The 20,175-nt window shown below is 47.3% G+C and overlaps 2 protein-coding genes, 1 non-coding gene and 1 pseudogene across 3 annotated transcripts; 1 reads left to right on the top strand and 3 right to left on the bottom strand.

The window, feature by feature from the left end:
* Window positions 1-267: 267 nt before the first annotated feature.
* On the bottom strand, window positions 268-2,364 carry Apex1 (apurinic/apyrimidinic endodeoxyribonuclease 1). Its single transcript, XM_051142999.1, has 4 exons — window positions 2,233-2,364; window positions 1,834-2,018; window positions 1,127-1,319; window positions 268-1,028 (listed from the first exon to the last, which is right to left on the bottom strand). The coding sequence occupies exons 1-4, from the start codon at window positions 2,285-2,287 to the stop codon at window positions 511-513; spliced, it is 951 nt and encodes a 316-aa protein (XP_050998956.1). The 5' UTR covers window positions 2,288-2,364; the 3' UTR covers window positions 268-510.
* A 321-nt stretch (window positions 2,365-2,685) lies between these two features.
* On the top strand, window positions 2,686-9,234 carry Osgep (O-sialoglycoprotein endopeptidase). Its single transcript, XM_051143359.1, has 11 exons — window positions 2,686-2,876; window positions 5,101-5,220; window positions 5,358-5,533; window positions 6,956-7,051; window positions 7,403-7,452; window positions 7,596-7,674; window positions 8,224-8,312; window positions 8,389-8,480; window positions 8,658-8,733; window positions 8,825-9,067; window positions 9,195-9,234. Exons 1-11 carry the CDS (start codon window positions 2,762-2,764, stop codon window positions 9,232-9,234), a joined length of 1,176 nt encoding a protein of 391 aa, XP_050999316.1. The 5' UTR covers window positions 2,686-2,761.
* On the bottom strand, window positions 6,346-6,448 carry LOC127187343 (U6 spliceosomal RNA). Its single transcript, XR_007830486.1, has one exon. It is a non-coding gene; the product is annotated as a U6 spliceosomal RNA (small nuclear RNA).
* A 5,572-nt stretch (window positions 9,235-14,806) lies between the features above and the next one.
* On the bottom strand, window positions 14,807-15,290 carry LOC127187216 (mitochondrial import receptor subunit TOM20 homolog; annotated as a pseudogene).
* Between the last annotated feature and the right edge of the window lie 4,885 nt (window positions 15,291-20,175).

Below are 20,175 nucleotides of genomic sequence, written 5' to 3'. Positions count from 1 at the left end.
ATACCCAGAGTCTCTTGCCCCCACGTTTCTTGTCCTATGGGGTGGGGTCAGCCACTGCTCTGTACAGAACTGCAGGAACTGATGTGTGTGTATATAACTATTTAATATGGGATATGTCCCTAACCCTGCTGTGTCCCTCAATCCCTACTTGCAGCTGCAGCACTGAACTGGGCTGAGGTCGGGTCACGCTGTCTCTGGAGAGGTTAGGGCTCCATTTGTGCTTGTAAATAAATAATGTCATGACTCTAACCTTTCCCATTTAACAACTTTTGTGTATGAAAAAATGAAAAGGAATTTGTAGATTCACAAAGGGAAAACAAAGACAGCAAAATAGTACATAGGGCCTTTTATTTTTACTTGGATTGTTAAGTTTGGTTTTAATGTTTAAAACAGGGGACACACAAAAACAAAGCCCTGGGGCCTAAGGACAGCTAAAGAAGAGAAGATCACACTGGACTTCTCTGGGGAGAGGAGGCTGCTCCCCTGGCATAAAGCCACTTCAGGAGAGTGTCACAGTGCTAGGTAAAGGGTGATGGGACAGTGATCACTGCCAAGAGCCTTGGAACGGATCTTGCTGTCACACAGTGCAGGTAAAAGAGAGTGGGACAATAAAAAGTAATCAAGGCGCCAGCCAACATTCTTGGACCGAGCATTCATCATATAAGTCCAGAAAGTATAAGCATAAGCCGTGCTGGGGTAGAGATGCCGGAAGCTGTCGGCCAGGGGCACATCCTGTAGCAATTCTCCAAAGCCTTCGCGCTCCTGGGGAGTAAAGCCAGCATTTTTTTTGTTTCCTTTGGGGTTACGAAGGTCAATTTCTTCATGAGCCACATTGAGATCCCCACACAGCACAAGTGGCTTTCGCGAAGCCAAGTCTTTCAGAAACTTTCGAAAGGCTTCATCCCACCGCTGTCGGTACTCCAGTCTCACCAGACCCCTGCCTGCATTAGGAACATAGGCGGTTACCAGGACAAAGGAGTCAAACTCAGCCACAATCACCCGGCCTTCTTGATCGTGCTCTTCCTCACCTACAGAAATGAAAATCAAATTAAAAATAAAAATAAAGAGAACCTGAGAAACAGAGTTAACTGAAGAACATTCAGATATGAGGTGATGAGGGCCTCACCAATGCCGTAAGAGACCTTGAGTGGGCACTGGCGGGAAAGCAGGCCCACACCACTGTATCCTTCCTTGTCTGATGGCGCTGACCAGTACTGGTGGGTGAGCCCAGGCAGCTCCTGAAGTTCAGCCGGGAGTTTGTTCTCTGAGCATTTGGTCTCTTGGAGGCACAAGATATCTGGTGCTTCTTCCTTTACCCACTGAATGAAAATGTGGAAAGTTAAAAATCTTACATGCCCAGCCGGTGTGATGGTGCACGCCTGTAGTCCAGAGCAGCCAAGGCTACAGAGAAAGTCTTACCTGTGCCAAATGCTATACTCAGGGACCGAGTCCCTGTACATAGGGAATTCAAGCAGCAAGATACAAATAAATCGTGGAACTGGCAAGAGACTTTAAGGTACTGGTTGAATGCAGGAAACCTAACTCGCAACCTCTGAAAGCACAAAGTGCTATTTAACTGCCTAGCAGCCGCTCCAGCCCCTCCCCCACCTGGCTATTAAGTAGTTACTGGGGTTGGGGATATGCTAAAAACTAGCTTAAAAAGACAGGAAACAAAGGGATTGGGATGGAAGGACTAGACATTTGTGGACCAACACCCCCTGCGCGGGGTAGGGCACACAGCCAAGAGAAAAACATGCTATGGACTCGAGGAAGCAAGATGCCTGTTTCTTAGGATGAGTAAAGTCTACTTCTCCAAGCCTGCATTGTACTCACATCCAAGCCTTTCTTCTTAATCCAGGCTCGAAGCCCATCCACGTTCCAAGAGCATATTTTGAGTGTGGCAGATTTGCCACTGGGTGAGGTTTTCTTATCTGGAGGGTCCTCATACAAGCCAGGGCCCTCTCCTGCGGCCTCCTCGTTTTTCTTTGCTGCCCCCTTACTCTTCTTGGTCTCTGGCTCTATAAAATGGGTAAAGTAGTTAAGAGCTGTAAGTTTCCAACCTCAGGCCAGAGTTTAACTAGAGTCCCATGAGGCACTCTAGATACCCAACTTCTCCGACTCCCGTAACGTGACCTGGTCCATAGTTACCGCAGTTTATGGGGGTCTAGGAAAAGTCCTCAACTTGCTGTGGGGTGGAGGTGGGGCATAGACGGGCCCATTTCACCATCTTACCGGACTTGGGTTCCTCCCCGTCTTCTGCCGCCGCCTTCTTCCCGCGCTTCGGCATCCCTGCGACGAAAGCCCTTAGGCGCCTGGAGCACCGAAGCAGTGTTGATTGCGTTGTCTACAGATAAGAAACTGAGATGAAACACAAGCGCGTCTCCTCCCGCAGGCGTTCGCACATGGGGGACCGCAGTGTGCCCAGCCCGCCCCGCCATGTGCCCCGCAGCCCCCCGCCCGCGTTAGGCCCTCCCGCCAGCAAGGTCGCCCAACCCACCACAACCAGCTACCTAACCTCCCGACGAAGCTGGGGAGCCCCTCACAGCACAAAGAATGGAGGCTGCCACTTCCCACGTGGGAGGCTGGCGTGCTCACGTGACCCGAGACCGCCCCGCCCCTCACGTGGTTCCGGAGCACGGTGATTGGTCGGCCTGGCACTTCGTGACGTAACTTCTGGCGCCTGAAGGTCCGTTCGCTTGATTCTGGGCTATTCGTGGTAGTGCCGGTTCCGTCTGTCCGTCTGTCCCTGATCCCGAGCACCATGCCCACGGTGCTGGGGTTCGAAGGCAGCGCCAACAAAATCGGCGTGGGCGTGGTGCGCGACGGCACGGTGCTGGCGAACCCGCGGCGCACTTACGTCACGGCCCCGGGCACCGGTGAGTGGCTGCGGCCGCGGTTGCGGGCTCCTGGTTCCGTCTTGTTCTGTTGGGGGTTCTTTCCCGACGTTCTGCCCTGTTTCCTGCGTCCGCTTCCCGAGTGTTGGTGTCCAGGATTGCGCCCCGACTCCCAGACTCCCTTTTACAAACAAACAAACAAACAAACAAAAACTTGATTCGCGTTTGGTTACTACCTTTTTGACTAGAAGAGCAACAGACACATGGACTTGGGTCATGTGGGTTCGTTCAGGTTTGTTTTTGTTGTGAGACAGGGACTAACTCTGTAACTCTGGCTGACCTGGAACTTGTTGTGTAGACCAGGCTGGCTTCGAATTCATAGAGCCCCGGCACGCACATATAAGCTGCATGTAGCTGCAAAGGCTCTCTAAACAGGGATGGTGTTTCAGGTTACACAGTAGAAATAGGTGTGTTTAGGACTCACTTTTTTAGGCAATTCGGCACTGGGACTGAGATGCTTGTGGTTGAAGGGGAAGCTCCAACACCTTGCAGTGCTGTAGTTATGTGTTAAGTCCAACAATGTGACCTTGTGTAGGGTTTTGTGGGATTACAGGAAGGTCACTGGAGTAAGACCTAGAAGTGATCCTGAAGGTTGTGTGTGACCATGAGCATCTCTGAAACCTCAGTAGCCTGTGCAGAGGTTAGAAAGAAAGCTGAGTGTGTAGGGCAGAGTAATCCCAGCACTGGGCGCCTGAGACAAGAGAATCTGGAGTTAAGGCCATCCTGGATTATGTGTGACCTCGGCTCAAAGTTAGAGGCTTGAAAGGGGATATCTTAAAGCCTAGGCAAGTTAAGGGATTTCCCCCACACCGTTAAAACAGCTCTTTGTTGGTTTTTACTTCTAATAGGCAAGTGCAAAGGTAATTGCAGTTTTTGCATTGTTGAAATTTTGTTGTTTCATACTGGAATGGATTCATAGACGTTTCATTCTCAGTTCCTGCCTCCCTCTCTCCCGGCTTGCCTTCCTTTGCCTCCCAAATGCCGGGAGCACAGGCATGTGGTATTATAGTTAGTAGAATTCATTCTGTAGTGTCCTTTATATCTTATTTTAATGTGCATTTCTTCCACGTTATTTTGGTTTGGGTGAGGTTTTTTTGTTTTGTTTTGTTTGCTAATGACATTTCTTGCTGTTTATTTATATTTATTTTTATCTTATACTATGGAAATGATGTTAGACAAACTAAAGCCAGGTGTTGAAGCTCAAACCTGTAATCCAAGTATTCCAGGAGGCAGAAGCAGGCAGATTGCTGAGTTTGGGGCCAGCCTGGTCTATGTAGCAAGCCCCAGGCCAGCCAGTGCTACATTATAAGACCTTGTCTCAAAATAAGTAATAAAAAATGGAATGAAATGATTACTTTGAGTTCAGAATGGGAAGTAAAGCAGTGAAGACAGCTTGAAACACCAATACATAATGTTTCGCCCCTGGAACTGCTAACAGACAGCGCCCTGGTTGTTCAAGAGTTTGCACAGGAGCAGAGTGAGGCGTTGCCTGTGACCAGTTTATTGAGAGCAGTTGCGGAAGCTGACTTTACAGCTGAAGGAAAATGCCAAAGAACTCAATGTGGCCCACTTGGTGATCACTGGATGGATATCTGAAGCCAGCTGGAAAGTTAAAAAAATAAAAAGAGGTGATGCCTCATAAGCAGGCTGGGAGCTGAAGCGCTGCACCAACTGCAGCAAGACGGTAAACAGAAAGAGAAAGCCCGACGCCGAGCAGCGCCTGGCTGCACGTGGGGCCGGCAGGGCTTCGCACGCCGAGCACTCTCAGCATCTGGACAACATTTTGCAGGCAAACTGTTTCAACAGCCAGCAGTATGCAGAAAGTGTTTTCCAAGAGTTGGTTGAAATATGGCTTTGCTGCAGGAATAAATAAACTAGGTTTTTGTTTGTTTGCTTGTTTTGAGACAAGGTCTTTTTACAAAGCCCTGGCTGTCCTAGACCTCACTCTGTAGACTAGATTGACCTCAGAGTCACAGAGATCTGTCTGCCTGCCTCTGCCTCCTGAGTGCTGGGATTGAAGGCGTTGGCCACCACACCCAACTAACTGGTTTGTTAGCAATTGATTGCAGTGGTGCCTATCTTGGATAATAAAAGCATGTTTGAACCTAGCTATAGATATTTAAATTTCATAGCCCCTATCACAGCTCCCTTTGCACCAACCCTGCCTCTCTTATGGTGCTTGATCTGTCTGCGTTGTTTTTCTTAGGATTCCTTCCAGGTGACACGGCCAGGCACCATCGAGCTGTTATCCTGGACCTACTGCAGGAGGCACTGGCAGAGGCAGGACTGACCTCCCAGGACATTGATTGCGTTGCTTACACCAAAGGTCAGTCAGGGAAGGTGGTCAGCAAGGGAGGGATGTGAGTGGAGCCGTAACCACTTCCTGCACACGTCCTCAAGTCTCCTTTCTGCACCTGTTCTTCCTAATGTCTAGGATTCTGACTTCCGTTTATACTCTGTTAGGTCCTGGCATGGGAGCCCCACTGGCCTCTGTAGCTGTCGTCGCCCGTACTGTGGCGCAGTTGTGGAACAAGCCTTTGCTAGGCGTGAACCACTGCATCGGCCACATTGAAATGGGCCGCCTCATCACGGGAGCCATTAGCCCAACTGTTTTATATGTCAGCGGAGGAAATACTCAGGTATTTAAGAGTAATCTTTATGTTCCATCCTAATTCCTAGGTATTCTGCCTGAGCTTTAGGAGACTCAAGGACAAAACCAGGCTCTTTTGTACCTAAGGTACTATAGATAACGCGGCAAAGGGATAAAGTTGCAAGTTTTGGAGGAAAATTAGAATGTTAGAACTTTATATAATGCAACTAGAACGTGCCCTTTAAAAAGGAAAGAATGTGAATTTAACCTTTTAAGATAATGTCTTTCTTTTTTAAATTTTAACTATTTTTATTTTACTTGTGTGGGTCTTCTGCCTGCATGTATGTAGGAGCCCAAGGAAGATAGAGGCACCAGATCCTGGGGAACTGGAGTTATAGACTGTTGTGAGGAGCTACTGTGTAGGTGCTAGGAATCGAACCCAGGTCCTTTGGAAGAACAGCCAAAGCTTTTAATTGCTGGGCCATCTCTCTGTCCCCACAAATACGATTTTCTTCATTTGTCCACCCCATTCACCTCCTTTTCTGTCTCCAGGTAACCCAGCCCCAGACTGGTTCTTCTTCCTCAGCCTTAGCAGCTGGGCTCACAGCCTGCCATTAGAAACCTAATGCTGCCTGTGACGGCCTCAGGTGCTACACAGGGTTCCCCGTGCTATTTTTATCTTCCTAACTCCTCCCAAGAGCTGGGAGCACGGGCCTGCACCAGCATGCCTGGCCCAGTTTTTTTTCTATTTCTTACAGAATGTCTGTGTGGGTCACCACAGCAAGGTCTGTTTTGGCTTCTTGTTTTTTGTTTTTTTGTTTTGTTTTGTTTTGTACTGTGTGTGTTTTCTTCCTTAGGCTACATAATACAGGATGCTTCATGAATTAATAGGTGGCCCTTGCACGGGGGCTGTGCTAATCTCTATATCATTACAGTTTTAGTATATGTGCTGCAAAGTAAACATTGGTTTGGTTTGGTCTTTGAAAAAAAATTTAATTATTTGGTAATATAACATGTATGTAATATATCTTGATCATATCTGGGTTTATTTACTTTGTGTGTGTATGCTATGTGGGTGTGCACATGCTATTGTGTATGTACGTGTACATATCAAGGGACAACCTTCAGGAGTCCACTTTATGTGGGTTCCGAGGGTCAGACTCAGGCCTCCAGGCTCACATGCAAATGTTTTTGCTCGCTGAGCCATTTTACCAGCTCCTGGTTTGGTTTTCTCAAGACAGAGTCTTGCTATGTGTCTAGGATAGCCTTGAGCTTCTCTGTGCAGCCCAGCTTGGCCGCCTGTCTCCTCCTCACCAGTGCTGGAGTTACAGGTGTGAGCGACTATAGATAACGTCCCTTTCCCTCCGACTGGAATGTCTAGTGGCCGTGCTGGCACTGTGCTGCGGTCGGCACACGCTCAGGCACAGCTCTTCACAGACTTGCAGCTTCATGGCTTTCCCCTTGTTCCCAGGTGATTTCCTACTCAGAGCATCGCTACCGCATCTTTGGGGAAACTATCGACATTGCTGTGGGAAACTGTCTGGATCGCTTTGCTCGGGTGCTGAAGGTGGGTAGGCCGCTGAGACCTTAGAGCATGTAAGATGGGGAGTCTGGGAAGCAGGAAGAAATGAAAGCGGGCGAGTAGTAAATGGACCTTGGGCTTCTTGCATATCTAACTTCATTCTCTGCCATTTTATTTAACCTAGTGGGAAATTAAGCGTTTCTGTCCATATGTATCTACTAGTTGTTACAAACATGTTTATTCCTGTATATGTGTATAATTTATAGAAATAGAGATGATTGTTTCTTGTCACACTGATTTGCGGAGGAGCCGCAGAGCGCCTAGTAGAAGTGCAAAGAAGAATGCAGTTACGTTGTGCGCTCATTGGTCTCTGTTTGTCTCTCTTGCTGCTGCTAGATTTCCAATGACCCAAGTCCAGGCTACAACATTGAGCAGATGGCACAGCGGTAAGAGGACATTGCGTTGAAGAGCACTGCTGCAGGGGGCTATAGACATTTCTCTTTATGCATATTAATGAGTTATGGGAGGAGTTTCGGAGGGTGAGCAGCCAATAACGCTGGGTTTAGTGCCTTTATTCATTTCTACATAGAGGCAAGAAGCTAGTTGAGCTGCCTTACACTGTAAAGGGGATGGATGTCTCATTCTCAGGGATTCTGTCTTTCATTGAGGTGAGTGTGACAGGGGTAAAGAGACAGTCATCGCAGCTTTTAAAGTGATGTCTCTGCTTTGCTCACCATTTATTTCCTGCATAAGTATTCACTCATTGTAGGTGCTGAATAGGTTCGGTTAGGGGATACTGTATTGCTTCTGTGTGCCAGGCACTATTTTAATAATAGGGATACAGGGGGCTGGAGAGATGGCTCAGTGCTTAAGAGCACTGCCTGCTCTTCCAAAGGACCCGGTTTCAATTCCCAGCACCCCACATGGCAGCTCACAACTGTCTGTAACTCCAAGATCTGACACTTTCAGACCAGTGCACATAGATTAAAACTAAATAAAATATTAAAAAAAAAAAAAAATAGGAACACAGTATAGGGCAAATCAGTTCCTCCCTAAGTGGGAAAAAGATTTAAAAAAAAAGAAGTAGATTTGGGAGTACAACATTCCTGTAATCTCAGTTGTAACGAAGTTAGCAATCCTCCCAATTACAGGGACTTTTGTTTTCCTGAGAGCCTTGTACCGATGTAATCTTTTGGGTTGTTGCCCTTTAATTGTAGGATGCAGCGCAGCGAATGCTGGCCACAGGGGAGTGTACTCCTGAGGACCTGTGTTTCTCTCTACAGGTAAAAGAGGGAAAAGCTGGGATGTGAAGCCTGTTCTAGAACAGAGCCGGACAGAGATGGAATGCTCCTCTAATGTTCTGCCTTATCTGTCCTCCACAGGGAAACTGTGTTTGCGATGCTAGTGGAGATCACGGAGCGAGCCATGGCTCACTGTGGCTCCAAGGAAGCCCTCATCGTCGGAGGAGTTGGATGTATGTGTCAGTGGGCAGTGAGCTTCCTCCTCTTCCTGGAACTCTAAATTACCAGAGTTTGGAGGAGTATTTGTTTCCTCTCTTTTCCAGTCTCCTGGTGAACTGTCCTGGGAGCACAGCTGGTTTGATAGAGAGACGACTAAATCTAACTTCACCGTGTTTCCTGTCTCTTCATAGGTAACAGGAGGCTGCAGGAGATGATGGCGACAATGTGCCAGGAGCGGGGAGCCCAGCTCTTTGCAACAGATGAGAGGTGAAGTCCTTCTCTTTGCCTGAGTTCTTCTCCTCACATCATGATGGTTTTCCTGCGTCCAGACCACACGTTTCTATCTCCTCCTTCCCAGGTTCTGCATTGACAATGGAGCCATGATAGCCCAGGCTGGTTGGGAGATGTTTCAGGCTGGACACAGGACCCCTCTCCAAGATTCTGGAATCACTCAGAGGCAAGTGAGCACTCCTGTGAGAGCGCAGCTAGTGGGTACAAGAGACCGGCAAAATCTGCAGCTAGGGAAGCTGAACAAAGGTGGAGAAGAACCAACGTCGCCTTGGGCAGCGGGTGTGGTGATGGGCACCTGCGGCCCCAGCACGTGGGAGGACAAGGCGGGAAGATTCTGACTTTGAGCTGAGCCTGAGCTACAGATGCTATGTCAAAAAACAAAGAAAACAACGTGCTAAGGGGTAGTCAGTCCCTCACAGTCTCCCCTGTTTCCACAGGTACAGGACAGATGAAGTAGAAGTGACGTGGAGGGACTAGCAACATGGACAGGGACTGAGTGGCTTTCCAAGAGGAGTGCTGATGTGGGAGTGAATCTTGGGGATGCTATGGACTCTGCTCTTCTCTGGCAAGTGTATGGACCCCATAAAGGCCTAGGGGTCCCTGTGGAACCCCGAGATGACTCCACAATAAAGAATTGTTTTTGTATGTTGATAATTGGATTGTGTTTTTTCAGGACCAATACAGAGTTAGCACTGGGTCAGTGGGTAAGCTGGTGAGGGTCAGAGTAGCACCGTGGTTGATGGTGAAGATGGCTGTGATGGCTGTGACTTGGAGAAGGCCGTGGCATTAGCAGTAATGTCCTAACCAGTCGTATTTTAGAACCGTGCCCTGTGCTGACCTCTGTGCAGTAACACATTGTGCTTACATTCATTGAAGCTAACATCCAGGATGTCCTTTTAAAAGGCCTAAAAACATCTAATTCATAACTCAGGTAAAACTGCTGCCCTTCATAATTTTTGTTTTGTTTTGTTTTTCGAGACAGGGTTTCTCTGTGTAGCCTTGGCCATCCTGGACTCACTTTGTAGACCAGACTGGCCTTGAACTCACAGCGATCCGCCTGCCTCTGCCTCCCGAGTGCTGGGATTAAAGGCGTGCGCCACCATGCCCGACCCACTTCATAAATTTTATTGACGTACTACTACAAACACTTGACTTGCCAGTTTGAGGGGCAGCATGGATTTACAGCGCCACGTCCCCACTGCAGGCAGCAGAGCTACAGATAGCATGCATGCCATTTGCCTTGTTTTTATTGCCATGGGATCCTGAGCTGCCAAGTGCCTCTTTTGTCCCCTGGTAGCTGTGTGTCTTTCCAGCTTTCTTTTTTTTTCCTTTGGTCTTGTCCCACTTTCAAACTCCCGAGACTCATCAGCGATCCAGTTGTAAAACTCGTACACCCTCACACTCTTCTCCCAATGTCTCCTTCTCTTGCTGCCCCAAGACTCTGCTTGTGGTGAACCTTCCACATTCATTGTGCCCTGGGCCTGGAGTTGGTGTGCGTGTTCTCTTTCCCTCATCTATTGGCTTTTCTTCCTTCTCCTCCCCTATCTCTTTTTGAGACAGAGTCTCTCCATGTAGCCCTGGCTGGCCTGGAGTCTACTATATAGACTCTGCTGCCTCGAACTCAGCGAGCCACCTGCGTCTGCTTGTGCCTGCTGAGTGCTGGGACTTGAAGGGTTCACCACCATGCCCACCTCTTCTGCTCTCTTGTTCATCACTAATGTCCCTTGCAGCCCGTTGTCTCATATCTCAGCCTCATCCGTTCTTGAGCCGTAACCGTGCTACTCAGATCATGCCCTTCTGTACGCTGACCTCATCCCTTCGCCAGGACCCGCAGCCCTTTCATCTTACTTCCTTTCTATATTGTTTCCCTTTCTCAGTTAAATTCCAATGAACGCTTTGTTGTACATACTTCATCTTTTGCCATTAAATTTAATGTAATACATTTAAAAACAAAACAAACAACAGGGTCTCGTCAAGCGAGGCTGGCCTTGTACACTAACAGAGGACCTGATCTGCCTCTACTTCCCAAGCACAGCAATTTAAATTAAATTGTGTTAGGGACTGAACCCAAAGGTCCACCAGCTTGGCTGCATTGCTAGCCCCCATTTCACTTGTGTTACACACATCGGCTGCTTTATACCTAGGCCTGTACAGCTGAAAGGGCTAGCAGAAGTAGCCAAGCCCTTCCTTCCACTCAGCAACATCATCTTCCTAACCCCTTCACCACTGTCTTTAATAGTGTGCATACTTTTGATCCTCAAATCCCCAACATCTCTCCCAATGACTCATTCTTACCTGTGTGCCTGTTAATTTTCAAATATGTGGTATGTATTTCAACAGTCTTTATGTATTTTAATAAGTTAAATAAGTTCCTCTATTGCTGTGAAAAGACAATAACCATGACTAATAACTTGTAAAAGGAAGCATTTAATTTGGTATTCTCTGTTCCTGAGGGTAGGAAAGTCATGAGCCCCATGGCAAGGAGCGGTAGCTGAGAGCTAACATGCAGATCTGCAAGTTAGAGGCAGAGTGAGAGCTACCAGGGATGGGTGTGCCCACCCCACAGGGACTCACCTCGCAATCCTTCCCAGACAGCTCCACCAACTGGGGAACAAGCATTCAAATACATGAGCCCTTAGAGGCCGGTCTCATTTACATCATACCTTGGTTCTTTAAAATAGAAGCAAGGAGAACACACTCATCATTTATTCTCACATGCTCTGATTTCTGTCCTGTTACCACAAACCAGAGGTCTCAGCCAAGTCTGATTTTGTCCTGGGAAGACAAAAAGAAGACGCTACTAAAGAGGAAGGCAAGGAGGGGCTGGGAAGACGGCTCGGCAGTTAAGAGCACTGGCAAAGGAGTAAGTTCAATTCCCAGGGCCCAGGTGGCAGCTTACAGTTGTCCGCACCTTCAGTTCTAGGGGATCTGATGCTGTCTGGCCTCAGGCACCAGGCACACACACGAGGCAAAACATTCGTACACATGAAATGAGGATAAATTTTCACAAAGAGAAGCCAAGGATGCTTGAAAATGCCCTACAGTGTATAGTAAAGCCCCACAGAGTTCTATACAGAAATGTCATTGGTATCAAGGTTCCAAACACATCCCATATTCCTGCCCACAGACATGAAGTAGGTCTTGGTCTCTGGCAGAAAGATGTGGTTTGGTTTTAATAAGCTCTATGGAGTATCCATTTGACTTGGGGCGTACTGAGCTATGCCATAATTGCTAAGCAGCCATCCAGCCAGTGTCACTGAGTGTGTTGGCAGGATGGCCATAACTCTTAATTTTGTGGCTGAGGATGGAACTTAGATGGTAGGATGCTTGCTTGCTTGCATAATACAAAGCCATACAGTGGCAATATGCACCCAGAATCCCAGTACTTGGCAGGTAGAGGCAGGATGGTGAGAATTTAAAGGTCATTTTTAGGTATATGCCAAGTTTAGGGCAAGCCTGAGCTACAGGAGCCCCTGTCTCAAATCAAAAATAAAACCGTCCCAGCAGATTTGTTCTTACCAGGGTCATTAATTACTCGGTCACAAATCTACTGGGTTCTTTCTATAAGTCTATCTGGAGCATTTGGCACTTGGTCTTTGAAACGTTTTTAGAACATACTGTCTGCTCTCCAGCTCACCATTCTTTGCTTCCTTTGCTGTTTCTCGTTTCAGTCTTAGCTTGGAATGAGTTGTCTTCTGCCTCCAGTCTCTCAAGTGCTGGCCTGCGCCGTCATGCTGTCTATTGCTATAATGCTAACTTGCTAGAGTTTAGTCCCCAGACTGGTGACACAGGCATGAGAGGTGATTTTGTTCAGTCTTAAACCTTGATGAAATTTATTAAGACACAGGAGACTTCCAGTTTCATAGCTCCAGCCTGGACTCCCCTCCCAAGTACCAAGCAGTTTCCCTGGGCATCTCTGCTTGCGTGCTCATTAGGTTCTGCATGCTCACTAGGCTCTGCATGCTCCCTAGGCTCTTCGTCTTAGGGTTGCTATTGCTGTGATGAAGCACCATGACCAAAATCAGCCTGGGGAAGAAAGAGTTAATTTCTTCTTACAGTTTGTGGCCCACCATCTAAGGAGGTCAGGGCAGGAACCTGCAGGTGGTACTGGAGCAGAGGCCATGGCAGAGTGCTGCTTACTGGCTTGCTCAGCCTGTTTTCTTCCTTCAGCCAGGGATGGCACCGCCCACAGTGAGCTGGACCCCTCCCGTATCAGTCATCAATGAAGAAAATGTACGTAGCCTTGCTCACGGGCCAGTCTGGCCCGGGCGTTGTCTCAACTGAGACTCCCCTTTCTACACTCAAGCTTGTGTGAAGTTAGTATTAAATGGGTCAGCACACACTTCACATGTAAGGTATCCAAAACTGAACTTATATCTTCCTCAACTTAGTCCTTCAGTTATTTCTAGCTAAGTGATAGCTACCCTCTGGTTCATGTCAAAACACAGACCTTGGTGTTCTTTTTGATAGGTCTTTCACTTTTAAGTAATCAAATCCACTTGGATTTGCTTTCAACATATAACCAATATCCTATTTCTCCTTCTAAGCTGAACCAAGTTTTGAAATGTCCTAAGTCTCTTCTCCCAATGGCACCTGTTGCATTTCCGGCCTCTGGCCATAACCTTTGGGTTTTTATGTCCAGCTCACTCTTTGTAGCTCCTCCAGCTGCTCAGGGCAGGGCTGCTCTCAAGTCGTAGAGGTCACTGAGTCCACCTTTCCCTGCGTGTCAGTAGGTAGGGCATTAGCATAGTTCTGTGATGATGAAGGGAGAGGTGACAAGCAGTCTTCCGGGCCACCTTTTTGGAGGGGCTGAGAAAGTATTGCTGGGAGGTTTCTCAAGTGGGAGCAGCGCAAAGAATGCTTTGTGGATGTGAAGTGTCAGCCCACCCCAGCCAGCAAGGCTAAGTCTACAGACTGGAGGAAAGGCTGAGGATCTGCCCAGGGCGGTCTGCAGGCGCAAGGCGTTTGAGCAAGAGCAGTGCAAACAGGGCACTTCTCATTTTTATAAGAACTGCATGAAGTGATGCTGACAGTGTGAGGGAGTATGCCTGGCATTACACTTTATGAATATTATCTTTGGTCATGCGAAAGAGTCAAGAATACTCCTCCCAGGCCTTTCGTCTTTACCACAGAGATAATGTGGACATGCCAGGGCATTCCTTCGGTGTCCTTGCTTTCAGATGCACACACTTATCACAGTTTATACAATTCTTTCTAGAAGGACACCTTGTGGAAAGAACATTCTGCAGTCTGTCCCGTCCATAGGCCACAGTAAGTTACACACACACAAAGTGCCTCTGTGTGTCTTATGTTTGTTGGTGTTCTCTGTGCACGCTATTGGGATTAAGCCCAGGGTCTTGCTTTGTACTATGCAATATGCAAGCCCTGTACTTCTGAGCGCTCTCCCTGCACTTGAGCCTCTCAAATGCTAGGCCTGTGAGCATGCCCCACCTTGTCCCACACCAATGGTGCCATTGCCACCACCACTGCTGCGTCCTTTAAAAGCATCAGCTTCTTTTTTTGCCTTTTTTTTTTTTGAGTAAACCGTAATAAAAGGTCTCTGCAAGATTTTAATGCTCAAGCCAGGCGGTGGTGGCGTACGCCTTTAATCCCAGCACTCGGGAGGCAGAGGCAGGCGGATCGCTGTGAGTTGGAGGCCAGCCTGGTCTACAAAGTGAGTCCAGGAAACTCACTGTATTTATAAAGTGAAAAGCTCTATCAAAATACTTTTCACTGGAAAAAAGTAAATAGGACAGACAATGGATCTACTCAAAGTGCACATTCACTTTGGTGGACGCCAGTGTAGGACAGTTCTTAACACGTGTATTTGCCCAAAGTGGACGCCAGTGTAGGACAGTGCTTAACACACGTATTTGCCCAAAGTGGGCGCCAGTGTAGGACAATTCTTAACACACGTATTTGCCCAAAGTGGATGCCAGTGTAGGACAGTTCTTAACACGTGTATTTGCCCAAAGTGGACGCCAGTGTAGGACAGTTCTTAACTAACACGCATATTTGCCCTTATTCCCCCAGAACCGATCAGCTTCCCAGCTGTTAAATCGTTTTTACTGAAATTTTATGATGTTGATATCTGGCTCACTTCACATCATCTTCAGCCAAGCTCTGAGCACTTACAATTCTCTGACTAATGGTGGGAAGCTTGGTCAGAAGCATCTGGAACACTGGAGGTGGAAGAGTCTGCTGTGACACTTGGAGCAGCTGCTGAGGCTGCCCCCACACAGCAATTGGTCCTGTCAGGTGGTCCACACCCTTCTCATGGTCTCCTTGAGCTAGTTACTCTCCACCAAGCTCTATCTCCTCAAGGAAGAATTTCTGAATAGCTTCAGCATCTTTTAGTCAGGTAACTTGGAAAACCCAGCTCTCTCCTTAGCAAGCTTCTGTTTCTTTCTTCGTTCTCAAAGCCTGTTCTTGAAGTTGGGCTCACTCTGCTTTTTGTGATCGAAGTAGATGAAGTACCCAATGAAGAGGGCACTGCACACTCCCGTGGTGATGGCACTGTTCGGGCCCACCATCTTCACTTGGCTGGGGCGTGTGCAGCGGTTAGTTCTGACTGACCTGACCAGAGCATGCCAGCCGCCCGCAGCCGCCGGCCTCCCATCCAGCCTTTTTTTTTTTTTGCTTCTTTGCCTCTGTAACTTGGAAAGGAATTGGGGTTCTTACATCTTCTAGGCTTTCTACCTCCAGCGTCGCTGAGCCAGTGCATGTCCGCTGACTGCAGGCCCTGCTCTGACTGAGTGTCACTTGAGGCTGCTAGTGTTAAGTGTACTGTCCCAAGCAGGAAAACGACGCAGACTGGCTGTGGTGGTGCATACCTGTAAGCTCAGCACTTGGGAGGGAAAGCCTAAATCATCGAGTTCCAATCCAATTTTGGATGCTGTCTTAGGGTTTCTGTTGCTGCAGTAAAACATCATGACCAAAAGCAAGTTGGGGAGGAAGGGGTTTATTTGGCTTACACTTCCACAACTTAGTCTATCACTGAAGGAAGTCAGAACAGGAGCTTAAACAGGGTAGGAATCTGGAGGTAGCAGCTGATACAGAGGCCATGAAGGGTGCTGCTAACTGGCTTGCTTTCTCATGGCTTACTCACCCTGCTTTCTTCTAGAACACAGGATTACCAGCCCAGGGGAGGCCCCACCCACAGTGGCCAGGCCTTCCCCACATCAATCACAAATTAAGAAAATGCTGTACAGGCTTACATAAAGCCTGATGTTTTGGAGGCATTTTCTCAATTGAGGCTCCCTCTTCTAGCTTGTGTCAAGTTAACACAAAAACTAGCCAACACAAAGCCCATCTTGGTGGCACACAGCTTTAATACCAGCACTCAAGAGGCAGAGGCAGAGGCAGAGGCAGAGGCAGGTGGATCTCTGTAAATTCAAGGCCAGCCTGGTTTACAGAGTGAGTCCAGGACAGCCAGGGATGTTACACAGAGAAACCCTGTCTCAAAAAAACTAAAACAAAACAAAAACAAACAAAAAACCTAGCCAGCACAGATACACAGTGTGACACAGTCTCAAACCAAACAGAAAAAGAGACAAATTCCCGTCCTATCTGAGAAATTACTGCAACTCAATGTCCATCCTCTAATAGAATTCGTACTATCCCAGAGAAATACTGTGTGGCTTCTCTCCCTATTGAGTGATCAGTCACATTTATTTTGTTGCATACCTGTTGGTTTTTCTTTTCTTTTTCCTTCCACTTTCCAACTCTTTTTAGAAATGTTCTGTCTCAGGCCAGGTGTACTTGCATATTTCTTTAATCCCAGTGCTCAGGAGGCAAGGGCAGGTGGATCTCTGTGAGTTCAAGGCCAGCCTGGTCTACACAAATTCCAGGACAGCCAGGGGTACATAGAGAGAGCTCATCTGAGAAAACAAAAAAGAAATGGTCTCTCTCAAGAGCTAGGTGTGGTATCTCATTCCTGTGACACCAGCACTTAGGAAGCCGAGGCAAGAGGATTGCCATTAGCTAGGTGATCTCATTCCTGTGACACCAGCACTTAGGAAGCCGAGGCAAGAGGATTGCCATTAGCTAGGTGATCTCATTCCTGTGACACCAGCACTTAGGAAGCCGAGGCAAGAGGATTGCCATTAGCTTAAGGCTGGACTGGGCTGTATAATGAGTTTCAGTATGAGACTTTTTCTCAAAATACAAACAACCGTTTCCTTCTTGCTAAATAGTCCATTGATATCCAGACCCCCTGGGTGTACTAAGGGCAAGCAGGCATAAGGGCAGACAGTTTATAATGTAAACAGATGTTCTTTTTTATACTGCTTCTGGAATCCCACCCATTTAGTGAGTGTAGAGAAATGTTAATTCAGAACATGGCTGTTGTGGCAAGAGGTCACATCCAAAGACCTTCTAGGTCTGTGTGATCCAGCTGGAATACAAACATGTCTTTAATCCAGGAGACTGAGGCAAACAGATCTGAGTTCAAGGCCAGCCTGGTATAGAGCAAGTTTCAGGTAAAGAAAAGCTTAGGTCCAGGTGTGGTGATACATGCCTTTAATCCCAAACAAAGGTAGGTAGTTTGTAGAAGGAAACACCAGTGTTTGAAAGTGATGTCTAATTGAGAGGCAGAAAAAGTGACAAATCAGAGAAGATTTGACAGAAAAAGGATGTGTCCATCTCTCACGAGAAGAGAGTGAAAAGGGAAGCTACTTAAGAGACAATTTTTTCAGAGAGAGGAGGCAGTTTTACCAGGACAGTAATAGATGGGTTGCAGAGAGAGAACTCAAATGAAGATGGAATGAGCCAGAAAATGAGAAGAAGCCAGAAAATTAGAGCAGATTGCTGAATTACTTTGAGGCCAAGGAGAGCAATTTGAGCCAAGAGAGAAGCCAGATTGAATGTCAGCTAGAAGAGGAGATTGAGCCAGAACAGCCGAATTGAACCACCCAGTCCAGAGCTCAGAAAGAACAAGTCAGGGTCAGCTTATTCAGCAGTAAGTCTCAGAGGCTAGAAGCTTCCAGGCCTAGGCCTAGGCCAGCAGAAGGAGTCAGTAAGCCTCCCAGACAACAACTGAGTCAGGAGAATAAAAGACAATTTTACAAGTGAGGACACTACAGATGTAGACTAATAATGTATGTGATAATGTTAAAATAGATAACGGCTCTCCAAATCTGTCTATGATGTTCTCTCCCACACCCGTGTTTGCTCAGGCAGTGTTGTGTGTCCTCAGATGCTGGTTTTTCAGGCCATGCCTCCCTATTAGGTACTTTCCTTTCCCCTTTGCCCTCTAGTGGACCAGTGTTCTAGGTGGATGGGTTACTCCAGAGAGTTACAGAGATGTCCACTGTTGGGCCTGAAGGTTCGCATCACTCCTGCCTGTCCAGACCATCCTGGGTAACCCACCAGCATCCATCCCTGCCAAGCTCTGTCCTGCATGCTGCACCTTGTGAGATTCTTGCTGCCAGTGCTGTGAAATCTCTTTCTGGGAGACACATTTCTCATGGCCTTTTTCTTCTTCCAGCATTAGATTCCAGGGGAGAGATTCCAATTCCCTGGGGTGCCTAGTTTGCCCGTCCTATAGCCAAGTGGGAGGGGCACAGTGTCCCCAGTGCATCCTCATCCCTGCCAGACGGGATACACAATGGGGAACAAGGACTTTCCTCTCCACAGTGCAGAAGTGAGGATGACCTCATAGTTCCCACATTAGAGACCTGCCACATATAATCACCAGGGCAATCTCAGGAGTTTGATTTTCTGTAATAAATGCATTTAAGCGGAGTCAAGTCTCACTTAGAGCCCAGGCAAGTGGCTGCTGTCTGCAATGAGATTTCCCAGGATGTGCTGAGCATGGGGAATGGCACAGCAACTCTCCTGCTCCAAGTCTTACTGATGTGGCTCTTACTGACGTCCATCCACAGTTGCCAAGACCATGGTGACAAACAGTGCTTCCCACTTAAAATACATTAAAAAAAAAAAAAAAAAAAAAAAAAGGGCATTCTTCACTGTAGTGAGAAACTGTAAAACTGTAAAATACAAGATGCTTGTCCGCTTGTCCAGCCTTGCTTGCCTCTCCCAGTTCTCGTTAATGCTAACTTCAAAAGTTCCACCCGAGGTCCCAGAATAGTTACATGTAAGTTTCCATATATCAGATGTCCCCAACGGCTTTCAGTAACTGCTCTAGAAACCCACACCCAAGACCCCACAAAGAGCTTCCCAATGCCAGATGTCCTAATGTCCATATGGTCTAACCTGATAAGCAACACCACCTGCTTTGTGGTTTTAGCCTTTAAAACTAGCCTGTAACAGCTACTCGGGGTCCTTCACCTCCCGAGTGCTGAGGGACCCTGACACATCAACAATTGGAACTTCTGATGTGTCAGTAATAAATTTTACCTATACCTCCAGCCTGTGTGACTTGAGTGGTCTCTCGCGACGACCCCCTTCCTGAATTGGACTCCAGGGTCCAACAGTAGCAACTCTGTTCACACAGAAGGAAAACCACGGTGACTTATGATATTTTACTTCTTGTCTTTAGTTTTACATGAAACCAACCCATTTTCTTGGGGAAATTCAAATTCAACAGTTCTTCACAGCCAGTGTGCACTCCCACCTGCACAGCCCTGCCTGAAAGCTGTGGCTTTTGTAGGGAGGAAGGAGGTGCCATTGAGACTCAAGGTTTTCAAATGCCAAACTAAGCACAGGCTACTTCCTGTGCCCCAGTCTACCCAGACACCAGAAGGCGGGTGTGGGTTACTGGGCAGTGGGGGATTTGAGTTTAAACAATTATTAAAAAGGACACGGATTCACTGAATTTTGATCTCAAAAAAACCTTCACTTGAAGGCTGGAGAGATGGCTCAGACGTTAAGAGCACTGGCTGTTCTTCCAAAAATCCTGAGTTCAATTCCCAGCAACCACAGTGTGGCTTCTAGCCCATACCTTCTTCTGGCATGCACACACATGTGGCCGAATACTGTATAAATAATAAATAAAAATTTAAACAGACCTTAATGTGATACATTAATCTACTTCCGTATTTTCGTGCTATAAAATCCCTGTGTGTGCAGACTTAATCACAACCATGTCGTTGGCTCCCAGGACAAAGACAAGGCTGCACCAAGCAAAACTGCCACTAGAAAAACAAAACAAATCAAAACAAAAAAAACCTTTCATGTCCAGCTGGAGAGATGGTTCAGTGGTAAAGAGCACTGGATGCTCTTTCAGAGGACCCAGGTTCAATTCCCAGCACCTACATTGCAGCTCACAACTGTCTGTAACTCCTGTTCCAGGGGATCTGACACCCTCTCACATACACACATGCAGGCAAAACACCAATGTACATAAAAAAAAAATTAGTTTTAAAAAGTTATCTCAACGGAGACCTTACCGCATTCATGCAGATTCTTGGTTTTCAGGTATTTCCTAGGCCAAATACCTACCTCTGGCCTTTGACA

This window comes from Acomys russatus, chromosome 3 (assembly GCF_903995435.1).
Source record: "Acomys russatus chromosome 3, mAcoRus1.1, whole genome shotgun sequence".
NCBI classification, from domain to species: Eukaryota; Metazoa; Chordata; class Mammalia; order Rodentia; family Muridae; genus Acomys; species Acomys russatus.
The sequence above is the reverse complement of the archived record's forward strand: the minus strand, read 5'-3'. Positions and strand labels throughout refer to the sequence as shown.

Coding starts and splice junctions, on each gene's coding strand:
- Osgep (XM_051143359.1), top strand. CDS start 2,762: ATGCCCACGGTGCTGGGGTTCGAAGGCAGCGCCAACAAAATCGGCGTG. Junction 2,877..5,100: donor CGTCACGGCCCCGGGCACCG/GTGAGTGGCTGC, acceptor TGTTTTTCTTAG/GATTCCTTCCAGGTGACACG. Junction 5,221..5,357: donor TTGCGTTGCTTACACCAAAG/GTCAGTCAGGGA, acceptor ATACTCTGTTAG/GTCCTGGCATGGGAGCCCCA.
- Apex1 (XM_051142999.1), bottom strand. CDS start 2,287: ATGCCGAAGCGCGGGAAGAAGGCGGCGGCAGAAGACGGGGAGGAACCC. Junction 2,019..2,232: donor CGGGGAGGAACCCAAGTCCG/GTAAGATGGTGA, acceptor CCCATTTTATAG/AGCCAGAGACCAAGAAGAGT. Junction 1,320..1,833: donor TTAAGAAGAAAGGCTTGGAT/GTGAGTACAATG, acceptor ATTTTCATTCAG/TGGGTAAAGGAAGAAGCACC.